Below are 20,579 nucleotides of genomic sequence, written 5' to 3'. Positions count from 1 at the left end.
ATTTGTTTATGGATGGGGTTGTTAGGGAGGTAAATGCAAGAGTCCTGGAAAGAGGGGCAAGTATGAAGTCTGTTGGGGATGAGAGAGCTTGGGAAGTGAGTCAGTTGTTGTTCGCTGATGATACAGCGCTGGTGGCTGATTCATGTGAGAAACTGCAGAAGCTGGTGACTGAGTTTGGTAAAGTGTGTGGAAGAAGAAAGTTAAGAGTAAATGTGAATAAGAGCAAGGTTATTAGGTACAGTAGGGGTGAGGGTCAAGTCAATTGGGAGGTGAGTTTGAATGGAGAAAAACTGGAGGAAGTGAAGTGTTTTAGATATCTGGGAGTGGATCTGTCAGCGGATGGAACCATGGAAGCGGAAGTGGATCATAGGGTGGGGGAGGGGGCGAAAATTTTGGGAGCCTTGAAAAATGTGTGGAAGTCGAGAACATTATCTCGGAAAGCAAAAATGGGTATGTTTGAAGGAATAGGGGTTCCAACAATGTTGTATGGTTGCGAGGCGTGGGCTATGGATAGAGATGTGCGCAGGAGGATGGATGTGCTGGAAATGAGATGTTTGAGGAAAATGTGTGGTGTGAGGTGGTTTGATCGAGTAAGTAACGTAAGGGTAAGAGAGATGTGTGGAAATAAAAAGAGCGTGGTTGAGAGAGCAGAAGAGGGTGTTTTGAAATGGTTTGGGCACATGGAGAGAATGAGTGAGGAAAGATTGACCAAGAGGATATATGTGTCGGAGGTGGAGGGAACGAGGAAAAGAGGGAGACCAAATTGGAGGTGGAAAGATGGAGTGAAAAAGATTTTGTGTGATCGGGGCCTGAACATGCAGGAGGGTGAAAGGAGGGCAAGGAATAGAGTGAATTGGAGCGATGTGGTATACAGGGGTTGACGTGCTGTCAGTGGATTGAATCAAGGCATGTGAAGCGTCTGGGGTAAACCATGGAAAGCTGTGTAGGTATGTATATTTGCGTGTGTGGACATGTGTATGTACATGTGTATGGGGGGGGGGGGGGGGGTTGGGCCATTTCTTTCGTCTGTTTCCTTGCGCTACCTCGCAAACGCGGGAGACAGCGACGAAGTATAAAAAAAAAAAAAAAAAAAAAAAAATATATATATATATATATATATATATATATATATATATATATATATATATATATATATATATATATATATTGATGGACAGACACGTGTATATACACCAAGAGAGGGATTGGAACCCTGGGTAGGGCGTCCAGCTGCCTCGGCCACACGGAGGTAAAGACACACACACTAGACTTGTAGTGTTTTGACGCGTCACAACCTCATCTCGGTGAGGGAAACATGGACCTTAATCTCACGCGGCTCCGCTGGTGTGACTAATATGTCGACGGACAGACAAATGCATATGTACCAGCAGAGGGATAGGAACCCTGTGGGTAAAAACAGGACCCTCCCTGAAAAAGGTTTAGGTAGTGATTGATTATGAATGTGTAGTGACCAACATGGCAGGTTACAACATGCCCCAGTCAAATGCTATCTTAGTTCAGTGAAATAAAGTGAGTGGAAATCAATCAGAACTTCTCAGGTGTTTGTAGACTTAACTCGGAAAGGTAGAAAGTTTGTAGGAAGAGAGAAACACGAAAGGAGGAAGGGAAACCACAGCTTAGCTGTTCGTAGGAAGAAGTAAGCATCACAAGTCAATCCTCGAGAAGCTGATCTCTACCCACAAATTGTGGGAAGCAGTAGCCAGACGCGTGCCAGAGTTTCAAGCCTTAATAGAGGGGAGACATCCAGACAGCCACCAAGAACAGTGGTCAAAATAATACCAGTAGAACAAAGAGAACCGAACCATCGCGGCTTACGGACAGGGGGATGGTTGAATAAAGGTTGATGCTCGGAAAATTAATGAGAATGAAGGCTTTTGACTCCCTTGAGTGATAATCAACAGGGAGATGAAGGAAATGTGTGACCAGCACTCCAAACTAAGGAGAATAAAACCCTTTAGATATGAAAAGGTTACTCACAAGGGAAATGATTACAGCATCATACAAAAAATCTTTTTCAAAGTAAACTTTGTGATGTTGACTGTGGGATTTTCAGGATATTTTGTTGATAATGGTTATAGCCAAAATGTTAGTTAACATAGGGTTGCATTGTGGTGCTCTGCAGTTGAAATGAGGAAAATAACTGACTTCTAAAAAGAAGTATAAGGAAAAATTACGTTTCAACATTATTGCATTTAACTTGGTTACTGTTCGCCTTTCTGAGATGTTGTATGAGTCCGAGATGATCAAAGGAAATACGATCAGTGCGAGAAAGAACGAGTATTAGAAGGAGGGGGAAGGAAAGTGAGTTGAAGTGTGTAAAGTGGTATCATTAGGACAAGAGTGAATAGGGTGAGAAGTAGAAGAAAGGTCATTTACAGAGAGAGTAGAGAGCAGGGGATAGGAAAGGACCCTGAGGGACACCACTGTTGATAGGCTGATAAGGGGAAGTCGTTCCAACAACTACCGCAGTGGAAGAGCCAGAGAGGATGGCATGCATTAGATAACAGAGAAAAGCAGAAAAACATCAAGAGGGATTATAGAAATACGAAGCTTATTTCATCTTGTCAAATGTAATGAAGATGCCGTGGATATCGACAAAATTTTCACCAAAATCTCTGATGGAAGAGAACCAGACAGAGGTGAATGACATAGGAGAGATCATCAGTACACCTTGCACTGCGAAATCCCCATAGGGATTCGAAGTGTTTGAAAAAGTGAGAGTTAAGGAGAGTTTGAATGACTAGAAAGATGGATGAAGGGGTTAGCACAGTCTCCTTACTCGGATGGGTTGAACCAAGACAGGCTTCCGAGAGGGAGGAAGAGTCTAAGATTTTTAGTCAGGCGACATAGGCGATCCAAGATCGTTGTTGGCTCAGAGACAGAGTGTTGTAGGACTTGTGGAGGTATGCCATCAGGGCAACACGTATAGCCCGTCTGATGCCAACTGAACACTAGGAAGACCTTGCGCGAGGGAAGAGATTGGAAACGTTTCCCGCGTTAGCGAGGTAGCGCCAGGAACAGACAAAGAAAGACCGCTTGGTACTTTCTTCTGTTCCTTATATTAGAAATTGAAATAACAGAATGATGGGAATTTCCATCCCCACCACTCCCGCCGCTTCATTCATTTTCTACGACACGCAGTGAATACTAAGGTAAACATTTTTCTTCCTACCTCAGGGATGGTATAATATATATATATATATATATATATATATATATATATATATATATATATATAATTCTTTTCATACTATTCGCCATTTCCCGCGTTAGCGGGGTAGCGTTTAAACCGAGGACTGAGCCTTAGAGGGAAATTCTCACTTGGCTCTCTTCGCTGTTCCTTCTTTTGGAAAATTAAAAACGAGAGGGGAGGATTTCCACCCCCCCGCTCCCTCCCTTTAGTCGCCTTCTACGACACGCAGGGAATACGTGGGAAGTATTCTGTATTCTTTCTCCCCTGTCTCCAGGGATAGTGGCATCTCCTAACAGCTGGATCCACAAGAGAGTGCTACCGACGGGCTGAGTCCTCTCACTTCGACATATATATATATATATATATATATATATATATATATATATATATATATATATATATATATATTGCGCTACCTCGCAAACGCGGGAGACAGCGACAAAGCAAAAAAAAAAAAAATATATATATATTCCCTGCGTGTCGTAGAAGGCGACTAAAAGGGGAGGGAGCGGGTGGCTGGAAATCCTCCCCTCTCGTTTTTTTTTTATTTTCCAAAAGAAGGAACAGAGAAGGGGGCCAGGTGAGGATTTTCCCTCTAAGGCCCAGTCCTCTGTTCTTAGCGCTACCTCGCAAACGCGGGAAATGGCGAATAGTATAAAAAAAAAAATATATATATATATATATATATATATATATATATATATATATATATATATATATATATATATATGTAGCTACATATAGCGTTCATGAATGTGTGAAAGGTGAGAACGTTATCTCGGAGAGCAAAAATGGGTATGTTTGAAGGAATAGTGGTTCCAACAATGTTGTATGGTTGCGAGGTGTGGGCTATGGATAGAGTTGTGCGCAGGAGGGTGGATGTGCTGGAAATGAGATGTTTGAGGACAATATGTGGTGTGAGGTGGTTTGATCGAGTAAGTAATGTAAGGGTAAGAGAGATGTGTGGTAATAACAAGAGTGTGGTTGAGAAAGCAGAAGAGGGTGTATTGAAGTGGTTTGGGCACATGGAGGGAATGAGTGAGGAAAGATTGACAAAGAGGATATATGTGTCAGAGGTGGAGGGAACGAGGAGTAATGGGAGACCAAATTGGAGGTGGAAGGATGGAGTGAAAAAGATTTTGAGCAATCGGAACCTGAACATGCAGGAGGGTGAATAGTGTGCAAGGAATAGAGTGAATTGGAACGATATGGTATACCGGGGTCGACTTACTGTCAATGGATTGAACCAGGGCATGCGAAACGTCTGGGGTAAACCATGGAAAGTTTTGTGGGGCCTGGATGTGCAAAGGGTGCTGTGGTTTCGGTTAACTACACATGACAGATAGAGACCGAGTGTGAACGAATGTGGCCTTTGTTGTCATTTCCTAGCGCTACCTCGTGCGCACACGGGGGAAGGGGATGGGGGGGTGCCGTTTCATGTGTGGCGGGGTGGCGAAGAAAGTGGATGAAGACAGCAAGTATGAGTGTGTACATATGTATATATGTATATGTCTGTGTATGTATATGTATGTATACGTTGAAATGTATAGGTATGTGTATGTGCGTGTGTGGGCGTTTATGTATATACATGTGTATGTGGGTGGGTTGGGCCATTCTTTCGTCTGTTTCCTTGCGTTACCTCGTAAACGCGGGAGACAGCGAATAAGTATAACAAAAAGATATATATATATATATATATATATATATATATATATATATATATATATATATATATATATATATATTGCTTTGTCGCTGTCTCCCGCGTTTGCGAGGTAGCGCAAGGAAACAGACGAAAGAAATGGCCCAACCCACCCCCACACACGTGCACATACACAAGTCCACACACGCAAATATACACACCTACACAGCTTTCCATGGTTTACCCCAGACGCTTCACATGCCTTGATTCAATCCACTGACAGCACGTCAACCCCGGTATACCACATCGATCCAATTCACTCTATTCCTTGCCCTCCTTTCACCCTCCTGCATGTTCAGGCCCCGATCACACAAAATCTTTTTCATTCCATCTTTCCACTTAAAATTTGGTCTCCCACTTCTCCTCGTTCCCTCCACCTCCGACACATATATCCTCTTGGTCAATCTTTCCTCACTCATTCTCTCCATGTGCCCAAACCATTTCAAAACACCCTCTTCTGCTCTCTCAACCACGCTCTTTTTATTTCCACACATCTCTCTTACCCTTAAGTTACTTACTCGATCAAACCACCTCACACCACACATTGTCCTCAAACATCTCATTTCCAGCACATCCATCCTCCTGCGCACAACTCTATCCATAGCCCACGCCTCGCAACCATACAACATTGTTGGAACCACTATTCCTTCAAACATACCCATTTTTGCTTTCCGAGATAATGTTCTCGACTTCCACACATTCTTCAAGGCTCCCAGGATTTTCGCCCCCTCCCCCACCCTATGATCCACTTCCGCTTCCATGGTTCCATCCGCTGCCAGATCCACTCCCAGATATCTAAAACACTTTACTTCCTCCAGTTTTTCTCCATTCAAACTTACCTCCCAGTTGACTTGACCCTCAACCCTGCTGTACCTAATAACCTTGCTCTTATTCACACACACACACACACACACACACACACACACACACACACACACACATATATATATATATATATATATATATATATATTAGAATTCGTATTTGTAGATAGATAAGATGACGTGTGTGTCGCGTCAAATCGAGGAATGTAATAATCCATTAAAGTTTTTTCTTCGTTATAACAAAAAAAACTAGAGGAGGCAAGTCATCCGCGACGACTGACTTCACCTGCAAACAGCTTGTGAAGCCCGCCAGAACCAGCTGGTCACTGGAAATGAAAGACGAGGTCGGGGTTTATTACGATGATGGAAGACAATGGTTCCTGGATGCCTGAGGTGTGATGGTTTCCGTCACAACACCACACCTTTGGAACGAATTCTCGGACAACAAACTTTTCTTGAGGCAAAGTTTTTCTTTTATTGATGGACTGTCCAATCCTACGTTACATAAATTTTCAGTTTCTTGAAGTAACAGATGACGCTCAGCAACGACGGCTACTGCGGATCGTGACAGTACCTCGCGCTCAAATATTTCCTGCAGAATGAAAATTGCTGTTTGTGGCGTCGGTGTTTATCTTACCGGTCTGGTCCGCGGTTTATGTCAACACATGGATGCGGACGTCTGGGCACCACCACACTATCGTTGCACTAAAGGAGAAACAGGAAATTCATCTGCCTCAAAAAAAAAAAAGGAAAATGTTTCCCTTAGGTACAAAATCTTTATACAAGAAATCATAGTCGCTGCAACTGAAATAGCTGGAGTTTAATTACTCACTTTTCGCGTCCATCAACTTACCTAAGCTTTCTATAGGAACGTTATATCAAAATTCCCCATCAAGAGACATGTGAAGGAAACTTGAACACAATACATGTTTACTGTAAGGGTTCATTTCTATCAAATGGGAACGCAGGATTGTCAGTTCTTCATAAGACAGTACTCTGTTCAAGGTCGTAAGGACACCAAAATTGGACTTAGTCTGAGCAATTCTATATCATCGATTCAAGCCGAATTATATGCAGTATTAACAGGTTTGTAAAGGGTTGTGACGATGTTCTCTGAAAATAGCAAGGCACTTTGGATTATTTGAACAGCCGGAGTCCACTTTTCGAACACATAACTACTGTTTGCAGAAAATTGATACATGAAATAAGAATACAAGGTTATCATAATCAGTTTGTATGAGTTCCGTAACATGTGAATCTTGCATTTGATAAAGTGGGAAACATGGAAGCCAAAAGAGCCACTGAAAACGCTGAGGTAGATATCAGTCAAGCCTTGACATAATTAAAGAAAAAATGAAGATGAAATAAAGGAAAAAGTGATAAAAGATGAGTGAAGAAGGAACGAAATATGAGTGACATAGTGAAACATTGTGTACATCTTCACACAAATTTTACATATGGGAAGGATAGGAGTAGGTGTAAGGATTGGGTGTTTGTTAGGTTAAGATTAGGTCATGAGTATTTCTGGAAACTTGAAGCGGTGAAAAGCGAGAAAGATATAGAAAGTACGTGAGTGTGCTGAAGATCCAGAGCCACATTTTGCCTCATCAGGAACTGGAGTCTCAGTTACTTCAGGGATATAGAAATGTAGAGATTGATTATCTTATCAAGCATATTGAATGGATGTGTATAAACGGGGAAATCGATGAAATATTAAAGAAATGAAGGCACTTTGCAACTACGTTATAACTTTATTTGCAGAATTGAGTCATTGGGGAAATCTTGGATCGGGATGACTTATGTAAACTTTTTAAGATATTGTATTTTCATTCTTTTATCTCGATAAACGTATCAATCAATCTGAATATTACTGAAAATGACGATACGTAATTTCTGAAACCACCGGGGAAGCCTGGCAAAAAGATGTACCGAATTATTATTAATAAAACAAAATCTAAATTAACTTTATGAAAGACATTCACTTGACAGTTTAATACAGTGAATGATAAGGTATTGTCTCTACCAAGCAATGACAGTGTATAGGATTATGTACATTGACGATACACGTATAATTTAGTGCTGGAGTTAAGTGTTTTTACTTAATCCTCAATTATATGTTACTTGTACATGCTACACACTGAATTTCAGTCGAGAGTATTGTCTAATCCAATGTTCTAAGATGATCAAAATCTTATATTGCCAGTATTTAGCTAACTGATAGTGAGAGTTCTTAAGGTACTGTCAGAGTAGACAATTTATCATGGAAAGCCACATGAAAGCGATAAAAAGATTTACCTGTATCTAATGGTAATATTAAGTATTTCGGCGTTTGCGTGAGAGAAGTTTAGGGAAGAGAAATAAACAATATCACCATAAAAACTCAGTACAGAGAGAGAGAGAGAGAGAGAGAGAGAGAGAGAGAGAGAGAGAGAGAGAGAGAGAGAGGGGGGGGGGGGGGACGTGAGGTGTGGCTTTGTGAAGTGGGTCGTAGCAACGAATGTAACAACTGCGGAAGGATGTGTGACCTGGGGAGGAGAGTACAGTAGCACTAAAGAGGATCATCCAGGCTCATGCAGACTCTGATGAACAAAGGAAGATCCACGTTGCTGCGTTGCTACGGGTTTTGCCGGTGATCATTACATTGAAACCTCAGGCGAAAAAAAAATGGCCTTTGATATTGCTAACACTAAAACATTTTTGGGCTACAATAGCCGAGATGACACAGCGAAAACCAGTTCCAGTCGTATTATGTAAGGTAGGTTCAACAGGACTTTACCAGTACGTACAGCCATACACAACGAACAGTGGCAGCAGATGGTTGAGGAGCAGGTCAGTATGGTGCGGTGGCTACTAATGTGGGACGGGATGAGGCTACACTACCCTGGTTGGTTAGCAACGCGCACGTAAAGTGACGGTCATGTTGGGTGGAAAAGTGTGGGAAAAGGACGGGAATGAAAGCAGGGAACGTTATTGAACATGGTGATATGGGGATGAAAGGCGAGTGTAGATATCACGCACACACAAACACACCACTGGGGAAACTTGCATATGAGAAAGAAATATTTGCACTGATATAACCTGCTTGATGACTGTATCTGAAGAGGATTTAAGTAATAAATGAAACTAATGTAGGTGACTGTAAACGTCAGAGGGAACAGCTTGAGGGAAAATATATATGTGTGCTGGCTGAATCTTCCTGACGCTTTCGTATGAAAGTGGAACACGAAGGTGGATGAGTTACAGGTATGGTTGACGGTGGTGGACGAGGATGAAATGCAGTGTGAAAACTGTGCGATTGATAGTGATGAACAATGATTTATGAGGAAGATGGGAAGGTGTGGGCGACACCTGATAATATCCTCATGATGATGAGATCGTGAATGATATATGAGACAAACAGAAGATAAATGATAACTACATCAAGACCAGGCAGGCCGTCAGCCGACGTTGGCATGAAGGAACTGACTGAAATAATGGCAGGGAACTGATTACATTCCTTAAGAACGAACAAACACTTGCCTACATATGGAGAGAATGAGCGAGAAAGATTGACAAAGAGGATATATGTGTCAGAGGTGGAGAGCACAAGGAGAGGCGGGAGACCAAATTGGCGGTGGAAAGATGGAGTGAGAAAGATTATGAGCAATCGGGGCCTGAACATACAGTAGGGTGAGAGGTGTGAAAGGAATAGAGTGGATTGGAACGATGTGGTATATCGGGGTCGACGCGATGTCAATGGACTGAACCAGGGCATGTGAAGCGTCTGGGGAAAACCATGGAAAGGTCTGTGGGGCCTGGATGTGGATAGGGAGCTGTGGTTTTGGTGCATTACACATGACAGCTAAAAACTGAATGTGAACGAATGTGGCGTTTTTTACTGTATTCCTGCCTCGCTGAAGCAGGGGATGGCGATGCTGTTTTCCTGTAGGGCGCTGTAGCGACAGAAATTGATGAAGGCAAGTAAGTATGAATATGTACATGGGTATGTATGCAATATCTGCGTATGTGGGTGTTGATATATATGCAGTCTGTTGTGTATGAGATGGCTTGGGAAGTGAGTCAGCTGTTGTTCGCTGGTGACTGAGTTTGGTAAAGTGTGTGAAAGAAGAGAGCTGAAACTAAATGTGAATAAAAGCAAGGTTATTAAGTACAGTAGGGCTGAGGGACAAGTCAATTGGGAGGTAAGTCTGAACGGAGAAAAACTGGACGAAGTGAAGTGTTTTAGATATCTGGGAGTGGATTTGGCAGCGGATGGAACCATAGAAGCGGAGGTGAGTCACAGGGTGAGAAAGGGGGCGAAAGTTCTGGAAGCGTTGAAAAATGTGTGGAAGGCGAGAACTTTATTTCGAAAAGCAAAAATGGATATGTTTGAATGAATAGTGGTTCTAACAATGTTATATGGTTGCGAGGCGTGGGCTATAGATAGGGTTGTGCGGAGGAGGGTGGATGTGTTGGAAATGAGATGTATGAGGACAATATGTGGTGTGAGGTGGTTTGATGGAGTAAGTAATGAAAGAGTAAGAGAGATGTGTGGCAATAAAAAGAGTGTGGTTGAGAGAGCAGAAGAGGGTGTATGGAAATGGTTTGGTCCCATGGAGAGAATGAGTGGGGAAAGATTGACAAAGAGGATATATGTGTCAAGGTGGAGGGAACGAGAAGTGGGAGACCAAATTGGAGGTGGAGGGATGGAGTGAAAAAAATTTTGAGCGATCGGGGCCTGAACTTGTAGGGGGGTGAAAGGCGTGCAAGGAATAGAATGAATTGGAACGATGTGATATACCGGGGTGGACGTGCTGTCAGTGGATTGAACCAGGGCATGTGAAGCGTCTGGGGTAAACCCCATATATATATATATATATATATATATATATATATATATATATATATATATATATATATATAGGTGGAGGGAACGAGAAGTGGGAGACCAAATTGGAGGAGTAAAGATGGAGTGAAAAAGATTTTGAGTGATCGGGGCCTGAACATGCAGGAGGGTGAAAGGCGGGCAAGGAATAGTGAATTGGATCGATGTGGTATACCGGGGTCGACGTGATGTCAGTGGATTGAACCAGGGCATGTGAAGCGTCTGGGGTGAACCATGGAAAGTTCTGTGGGGCCTGGATGTGGAAAGGGAGCTGTGGTTTCGGGCATTATTACATGACAGCTAGAGACTGAGTGTGAACGAATGGGGCCTTTGTTGTCTTTTCCTATCGCTACCTCGCACACATGAGGGGGGAGGGGGATGGTATTCCCTGTGTGGCGAGGTGGCGATGGGAATGAATAAAGGCAGGCAGTGTGAATTGTGTGCATGGGTATATATGTATGTGTCTGTGTGTGTATATGTGTACATTGAGATGTATGGGTGTGTATGTTTGCGTGTGTGGACGTGTGTGTATATACATGTGTATGGGGGCGGGAGACAGCGACAAAGCAAAATAAATAAATAAATAAATGAATATATATATATATATATATATATATATATATATATATATATATATATATATATATATATATATATATATATATATTCATTTTATTATACTTTGACTCTGTCTCCCGCGTTAGCGAGGTAGCGCAAGGAAACAGACGAAAGAATGGCCCAACCCACCCACATACTCATCTATATATATAATCGCCCATACACACATATATACCCATACATTTCAACGTATACATACATAGACATATACATATATACACATTTACATATTCATTCATCCATTCCCCTCGCCATCCCGTCAAACAAGAAATGACACCTCTGCGAGGTAGCGCTAGGAAAAGACAACAAAGGCCACATTGGTTCACACTCAGTCTCTAGCTGTCATGTGTAATGCATCGAAACCACAGCTCCTCACAGCTCCTTTTCCACATCCAGGCCCCACAAAACTTTCCATGGTTTACCCCAGGCGCTTCATATGCCCTGGTTCAATCCACTGACAGCACGTCGACCCCGGTATATATCGCGGGAAACAGCGATTATGTATCATAATTATAATGATAATAATAATAATAATAATAATAATAATAATATTAATGAGTTATCATGGTCATGGTTTCGTTACTGTATCACTTCCTTCCCTCAACTCCTGAACTTTCATCAGTTACCCCGTTCATCTTTCTCCATCATCTTCCCCTCCCGAGGCGAGGCCTTACCAAGGGTGCCAGACCCAGGATGATGGCCACGTGAAGGGCAGTGTTCCCTCCAGCGTCGCGTTGGTCCACCTCAGCGCCGCCCTCCACCAGCGCCTCCACCATCTTCATGGCCTCCTCCTCCGCCTCCTCCCGGCTCCACCTGTTGGGTAAGGGGAGGCAGGAAGCTGATACACGAGAGGTGCGGCATGTGGGTACAACTATGTGGGGCGTGTGGGTACAACTATGTGGGGCATGTGGGTACAACTATGTGGGGCATGTGGGTACAACTATGTGGGGCGTGTGGGTACAACTATGTGGGGCATGTGGGTACAACTATGTGGGGCGTGTGGGTACAACTATGTGGGGCATGTAGGTACAACTATGTGGGGCATGTGGGTACAACTATGTGGGGCGTGTGGGTACAGCTATGTGGGGCATGTAGGTACAATTATGTGGGACATGTGGGTACAACTATGTGGGGCATGTGGGTACAACTATATGGGGCATGTGGGTACAACTATGTGGGGCGTGTGGGTACAGCTATGTGGGGCATGTGGGTACAACTATGTGGGGCGTGTGGGTACAACTATGTGGGGCATGTGGGTACAACTATGTGGGGCGTGTGGGTACAACTATGTGGGGCATGTGGGTACAACTATGTGGGGCGTGTGGGTACAACTATGTGGGGCATGTAGGTACAATTATGTTGGGCGTGTGGGTACAACTATGTGGGGCATGTAGGTACAACTATGTGGGGCATGTGGGTACAACTATGTGGGGCGTGTGGGTACAACTATGTGGGGCATGTAGGTACAACTATGTGGGGCGTGTGGGTACAACTATGTGGGGCATGTAGGTACAACTATGTTGGGCGTGTGGGTACAACTATGTGGGGCGTGTAGGTACAACTATGTGGGGCATGTGGGTACAACTATGTGGGGCATGTGGGTACAACTATGTGGGGCAAGTGGGTACAACTATGTGGGGCGTGTGGGTACAACTATGTGGGGCGTGTGGGTACAACTATGTGGGGCGTGTGGGTACAACTATGTGGGGCGTGTGGGTACAACTATGTGGGGCACGTGGGTACAACTATGTGGGGCATGTGAGTACAACTATGTGGGGCGTGTGGGTACAACTATGTGGGGCGTGTGGGTACAACTATGTGGGGCACGTGGGTACAACTATGTGGGGCATGTGAGTACAACTATGTGGGGCATGTGGGTACAACTATGTGGGGCATGTGGGTACAACTATGTGGGGCGTGTGGGTACAACTATGTGGGGCATGTGGGTACAACTATGTGGGGCGTGTGGGTACAACTATGTGGGGCATGTGGGTACAACTATGTGGGGCATGTGGGTACAACTATGTGGGGCATGTGGGTACAACTATGTGGGGCGTGTGGGTACAACTATGTGGGGCATGTGGGTACAACTATGTGGGGCGTGTGGGTACAACTATGTGGGGCATGTGGGTACAACTGTGGGGCGTGTGGGTACAACTATGTGGGGCATGTAGGTACAATTATGTTGGGCGTGTGGGTACAACTATGTGGGGCATGTAGGTACAACTATGTGGGGCATGTGGGTACAACTATGTGGGGCGTGTGGGTACAACTATGTGGGGCATGTAGGTACAACTATGTGGGGCGTGTGGGTACAACTATGTGGGGCATGTAGGTACAACTATGTTGGGCGTGTGGGTACAACTATGTGGGGCGTGTAGGTACAACTATGTGGGGCATGTGGGTACAACTATGTGGGGCATGTGGGCACAACTATGTGGGGCAAGTGGGTACAACTATGTGGGGCGTGTGGGTACAACTATGTGGGGCGTGTGGGTACAACTATGTGGGGCGTGTGGGTACAACTATGTGGGGCATGTGGGTACAACTATGTGGGGCATGTGAGTACAAATATGTGGGGCGTGTGGGTACAAATATGTGGGGCGTGTGGGTACAACTATGTGGGGCACGTGGGTACAACTATGTGGGGCATGTGAGTACAACTATGTGGGGCATGTGGGTACAACTATGTGGGGCATGTGGGTACAACTATGTGGGGCGTGTGGGTACAACTATGTGGGGCATGTGGGTACAACTATGTGGGGCATGTGGGTACAACTATGTGGGGCATGTAGGGTACAATATGTTGGGGCGTGTGGGTACAACTATGTGGGGCGTGTAGGTACAAACTATGTGGGGCATGTGGGTACAACTATGTGGGGCGTGTGGGTACAACTATGTGGGGCAATGTAGGTACAACTATGTGGGGCGTGTGGGTACAACTATGTGGGGCATGTAGGTACAACTATGTTGGGCGTGTGGGTACAAACTATGTGGGGCGTGTAGGTACAACTATGTGGGGCATGTGGGTACAACTATGTGGGGCATGTGGTACAACTATGTGGGGCAAGTGGGTACACTATGTGGGGCATGTGGGTACAACTATGTGGGCATGTGAGGTACAACTATGTGGGGCATTGTGGTACAACTATGTGGGGCATGTGGGTACAAACTATGTGGGGGCGTGTGAGTACAACTATGTGGGGCATGTGGGTACAACTATTGTGGGGGCATGTGGGTACTACTATGTGGGGCGTGTGGGTAACAACTATGTGGGCGCATGTGGGTACAACTATGTGGGCATGTGCGGTACAACTATATGGGGCATGTGGGTACAACTATGTGGGGCATGTGGGGTACAACCTATGTGGGGCATGTGGGTACAACTATGTGGGGCGTGTGGTACAACTATGTGGGGCATGTGGGTACAAACTATATGGGGCATGTGGGTACAACTATGTGGGGCATGTGGGTACAACTATGTGGGGCATGTGGGTACAACTATGTGGGGCATGTGAGTACAACTATGTGGGGCATGTGAGTACAACTATATGGGGCATGTGGGTACAACTATGTGGGGCATGTGGGTACAACTATGTGGGCGTTGTGTGAGTACAACTATGTGGGCCATGTGGGTACAACTATGTGGGGCATGTGGGTACAACTATGTGGGGCGTGTGGGTACAACTATGTGGGGCATGTGGTACAACTATGTGGGGCATGTGTGGTACAACTATGTGGGGCATGTGGTACAACTTATGTGGGGCTGTGGGTACAACTATGTGGGGCATGTGAGGTACAACTATGTGGGGCATGTGGGTACAACTATGTGGGGCTGTGGTGGGTACAACTATGTGGGGCATGTAGGTACAACTATGTGGGGCATGTGGGTACAACTATGTGGGGCATGTGGTACAACTATGTGGGCGTGTGGGTACAACTATGTGGGGCTGTGAGGTACAACTATGTGGGCATGTGGGTACAACTATGTGGGGCATGTGGGTACAACTATGTGGGGCAGTGGGTACAACTATGTGGGGCTGTGGGTACAACTATGTGGGGCGTGTGGGTACAACTATGTGGGGCGTGTGGGTACAACTATGTGGGGCATGTGGGTACAACTATGTGGGGCATGTGGGTAAAAACTATGTGGGGTCATGTGGGTACAACTATTGTGAGGGCAATGTGGTACACTATTGGGGCATGTGGGTACAACTACTATGGTAGCCTGTGGGTACAACTATGTGGGGCATGTGGGGACAACTATGTGGGGCATGTGGGGACAACTATGTGGGGCATGTGGGGACAACTATGTGGAGCATGTGGGTACAGGTATGTGGGGCATGTGGGTACACCTATGTGGGACGTGTGGTTACAACCATGTGGGGCATGTGGGTACAACTATGTGGGTACAACTATGTGGGCCATGTGGGTACAACTATGTGGGCCATGTGGGTACAACTATGTGGGCCATGTGGGTACAACTATGTGGGGCATGTGGGTAGAACTATGTGGGGCATGTGGGTACAACTATGTAGGGCATGTGGGTTCAACTATATGGGGCAATGTGGGTACAACTATGTGGGCATGTGGGTTCAACCTATATGGGGTATGTGGGTACAACATATGTGGGGCAGTGGGTTTCAACTATATGGGCATGTGGGTCAACTATGTGGGCATTGTGGGTTCAACCTATATGGGGCATGTGGGTACAACTATGTGGGGCATGTGGGTACAACTATATGGGGCATGTGGGTACAACTATATGGGGCATGTGGGTACAACTATATGGGGCATGTGGGTTCAACTATATGGGGCATGTGGGTACAACTATGTGGGGCATGTGGGTTCAACTATATGGGGCATGTGGGTACAACTATATGGGGCATGTGGGTACAACTATATGGGGCATGTGGGTACAACTATGTGGGGCATGTGGGTACAACTATATGGGGCATGTGGGTACAACTATGTGGGGCATGTGGGTTCAACTATATGGGGTATGTGGGTACAACTATGTGGGGCATGTGGGTTCAACTATATGGGACATGTGGGTAGAACAAGATGGTACATAAAGTAATGTGATACATGGTGGTAGAACAAGATACATGGCGGTGGAACAAGACGATACATGGCGATGTATAACGTGGAGTAGAACAGTGGTACATGGGGCAAGAACAAAATGATACATGGGTAGAACAGGGTAATACATGGGTAGAACAAGGTAATACATGGGTAGAACAAGGTAATACATTAGTAGAATAGGGTAATACATGGGTAGAATAGGGTAATACATAAGTAGAACAAGGTAATACATGGGTAGAATAGGGTAATACATGGGTAGAATAGGGTAATACATAGGTAGAACAAGGTAATACATGGGTATGATAAGGTAATATAGGGGTGGAACAAGGTAATACATGGATAGAATAGGGTGATACATGGGTAGAATAGGGTAATGCATGGGTAGAACCAGGTAATACATGGGTAGAATAGGGTGATACATGGGTAGAATAGGGTAATACATGGGTAGAATAGGGTAATACATGGGTAGAACAAGGTAATACATGGGTAGAATAGGGTGATATATGGGTAGAATATGGTGATATATGGGTAGAATATGGTAATAAATGGGTAGAAAAAGGTAATACATGGTGTAGAAAAACGTGATACATGGTGGTGGAACAAGGTGATACATGTGTATTGTGACACATGCGATGAGAGAAGTTACATTAGGAGTAAGACAGGTGACACAAATAGGGAAAGTGTGACACAAACTGATAACTGGCGCCGGTGTTATACAATCAGGGAAAGTGTAACACAGACACACACTGGAAGTGTGACCCTTGGCGAACTGTGTGACACGTGAGGACATAATGACTCTGTGAGACAAAGATGGATACACCATGAACAGCGTGGCTTTGGGGACATACTTGTGCAGTGACAGATGTGTCCACACTAAGATCAGTGTGGCACATGAGCAACATATCTTAGTAGTGAGAAGAATACGGACACGCCAGCATCAGTGTGACACATTGAGAACCTACTTGAGATATTGGGATCATACTTATTTAGTGAGAGACAAAGGTGGGTACACTAGGATCAATGTGACACATTTGGTATATATATATATATGTGAAATGTGACATAAATGTCGTCACACAAAATTCAGGAAAAATACTTGTGAAGTTTGAGAGAAAGGTGGTTATACATTAGTGTGACACATGTAGAAAATCCTTGTGTAAAGATGGAGACACTACAATCTGTGTCACAGGTGGGGATCATACTTATGTAGTGTGAGATAAGGGTAAGAACTAGGACCAGTGTGACATGCTAGGAACATAATTTTGTAGTCAAATAGGACGCCCCAAGATCAGTTTGAGATATGGGGGACATGATTTAGTGAGAGACTAAGGTGAGCAAACCTTGCCAGCAGTGTGAGTCACCTGCTGAGCACACCTTGAGGTAGCAGTGTGACGTAATGTTATCAGTGTGAAATATGAGAAATACAATGGTGTATCGAAGGCAAAATGGAAGCCCTTCGCCCAGCAAGCGAGGCAGGAGCGAGGGCGTCCGCAGCACGGGGCGCGTGGCCGGCGGCCTCCCTGGCCAATAATTCATGAGGAACCTTTCCTGCGCTCACGCTACCCCCCCCCCCCCCCCAACACACACACACACACACACACACACACACACACACACCACCCAGACGTCTGTCTGGCGCGACACAGGCCACTGTGACATTTGTGGCGGCGCCCGCCTTGCCAAGGTCAGCCAGGCTGGGCTGAGGATAGTCTGGGTGGGTGGATGGTGATGGTCTAAGTGGTGCTGGGGATAGTCTGGGTAGTACTGTGGTGGTGTGGCTGAGGCCAGGATAGATTAGGTGGCGCATTAGATAGTCTTGAGTCTCGTGACCCACGTAGATCGAGCTCGGATAATGTAATCGAGATTGGTAATAGTCTGGTAGTTGGGAATGGTGAAAGTTTAGGTTGTGATGAGGGATAGTCTGAGTGGTGCTAAGAAACAATGGGTTGTACTGGATAGTGTGAATAGTGCTAATACAGTGTGATTAGTGTTGGAATAGTCTTTGCCGAGATAATGATAGTCTAGGTGGTGCTAAAGGTAGGCTTGAGTTGATCGGTGATAGTCTTTGCAGGGAAGATAATTCTCTGACTTAGTACTGCAGTAGTCTTGAGTTGGACTGGGATAAGTTAGGTGGTAGGGTAGGGATAGTCTGGGTAGGATAGGGAAAATCTGGAAGGCTCGGGTGTAATCTGAATGGTGTTGGAATAGACGGGATGGTGCAGGGATAGTCTAGGTGGTGCAGGGGTGGTCTGCGGGGGATAAGAATGGTCTAGCTGATGCAGGGATAGTCTGGGAAGCTAAGGGATACACTGAGTAGTGCAGGGATAGTCTGGGTTATGCTTGGACACCAAAACTTGGGCACTGCTGGGATTGCTCTAGTAATCCAGAAATAGGCATGGAAATGCACGGATAGCCTGGGGGATAGTCTGGATGATTCAGGGATAGTCTAGGAGGCGCAGGGACCGTCTGGTTGGTTAATGCATAGTCGATAGTGCTGGGCTAGTCATGGTGATGGAGGGTTAACCTTGGTGAGAAAGAGTGTACATGGGAAGGACAGATAACAGGCGGGTCCATGACGAGTTTATCTGCAGCCATAATCTTATCTGAAGTGGGGACAGGATAGCAAAGCAGGAGGCGCCCCCCACTCCCACCATTCCTTCCAGCAGGAACAAAAAGAACGAAGAAGAAGACATGTGCGTTAACACCTCTACTGCCACGGGAAACTTATGTGAAAGTGAGAACGCTGAAGTTCCCTACCATGATTTATTTTTTGTTCCAAAGTTTCACACTTAGATTAAAGTGTGTTTCTCCTGAGCTACAATAAGAAAGTTTTTTTGTTTGTTTGTTTCTATCGGATAATATTAAAAAGAAAAATGCCTCGAAACAGATCTGTGTACTAATGACAGGCATCACTGAAATAACCAGCGATTTTTTCGTACTACAAGTCTCACTTGCCGGAGGTGAGACGCATGTGGGCGGCTATGAGGGCGAGGATGAGGGTGGAGTGTCCTGCAGCAGGGAGCGTGGGGTCAGCCCCATCCTGCAGCGCCGCCTTCACCAGCTCTAACTGGCTGGCCGCCACGCCATAGTGCAGTGCCGTTAGTCCGTTCCTGAGAACATAGATACCAGTATTACCAGGGGGCCTGGATGTGGAAAGGGAGCTGTGGTGTCGGTGCATTACCCATGACAGCTAGAGACTGGGTGTCCTCGCGTGCGTGCGGGGGGAGAGGGGTGTCATGTCATGTGTGGCGGGGTGGCGATGGGAATGGATGAAGGCACCAAGTATGAATATGTACATGTGTATATATGTATATGTCTGTATTTGTATGTATACGTTGAAACGTATAGGGATGTATATGTGCGTGTGTGGGCGTTTATGTATATACATGTGTATGTGGGTGGGTTGGGCCATTCTTTCGTCTGTTTCCTTGCGCAACCTCGCTAATGCGGGAGACAGCGACAAATTATATATATATATATATATATATATATATATATATATATATATATATATATATATATATATATAATCTCGGAAAGCAAAAATGGGTATGTTTGAAGGAATAGTGGTTCCAACAATGTTTGGTTGCGAGGCGTGGGCTATGGATAGAGTTGTGCACAGGAGGGTGGATGTGCTGGAAATGAGATGTTTGAGGACAATATGTGGTGTGAGGTGGTTTGATCGAGTAAGTAATGATAGGGTAAGAGAGATGTGTGGCAATAAAAAGGGTGTAGTTGAGACAGCAGAAGAGGGTGTTTTGAAATGGTTTGGTCACGTGGAAAGAATGAGTGAGGAAAGATTGACAAAAAGGATATATGTGTCAGAGGTAGAGGGAACGAGGAGAAGTGGGAGACCAAATTGGAGGTGGAAAGATGGAGTGAAAAAGATTTTGAGTGATGGGGCCTGAACATGCAGGAGGGTGAAAGGTGTGCAAGGAATAGAGTGAATTGGAACGATGTGGTATACCGGGGTCGACGTGCTGTCAATGGATTGAAACAGGGCATGTGAAGCGTCTGGGGTAAACCATGGAAAGTTCTGTGGGGCCTGGATGTGGAAAGGGAGCTGTGGTTTCGGTGCATTATTACATGACAGCTAGAGACTGAATGTGAACGAATGGGCCTTTGTTGTCTTTTCCTAGCGCTACCTCGCGCTCATGAAGGGGGCGGGGGTTGTTATGTCATGTGTGGCGAGGTGGCGATGGTAATGAATAAAGGCAGACAGTATGAATTATGTACATGTGTATATATGTATATGTCTGTGTGTGTATATAT

The 20,579-nt window shown here is 45.1% G+C and overlaps 2 protein-coding genes across 9 annotated transcripts in view; one reads left to right on the top strand and one right to left on the bottom strand.

The window, feature by feature from the left end:
* Positions 1-20,579, top strand: part of LOC139751039 (uncharacterized) — a 442,294-nt gene that overhangs the window by 18,081 nt on the left and 403,634 nt on the right. The window lies entirely within an intron of this gene.
* The window catches only part of LOC139751040 (uncharacterized), a 56,276-nt gene that overhangs the window by 15,493 nt on the left and 20,204 nt on the right, over positions 1-20,579 (bottom strand). The window contains exons 8-9 of one of the 2 annotated variants that reach the window (XM_071666172.1): positions 19,259-19,417; positions 11,897-12,035 (exon numbers count right to left, since the gene is read on the bottom strand). In XM_071666172.1, the coding sequence (XP_071522273.1) occupies positions 11,897-12,035; positions 19,259-19,417 (298 nt within the window). The remainder of the gene's footprint in view (positions 1-11,896; positions 12,036-19,258; positions 19,418-20,579) is intronic. The other variant, XM_071666173.1, reaches the window with a different exon arrangement.

The sequence above is a fragment of the Panulirus ornatus genome, chromosome 10 (genome assembly GCF_036320965.1).
Source record: "Panulirus ornatus isolate Po-2019 chromosome 10, ASM3632096v1, whole genome shotgun sequence".
NCBI classification, from domain to species: Eukaryota; Metazoa; Arthropoda; class Malacostraca; order Decapoda; family Palinuridae; genus Panulirus; species Panulirus ornatus.
Note: the sequence above shows the minus strand (reverse complement) of the source record. Positions and strands in the feature narration are given on the sequence as shown.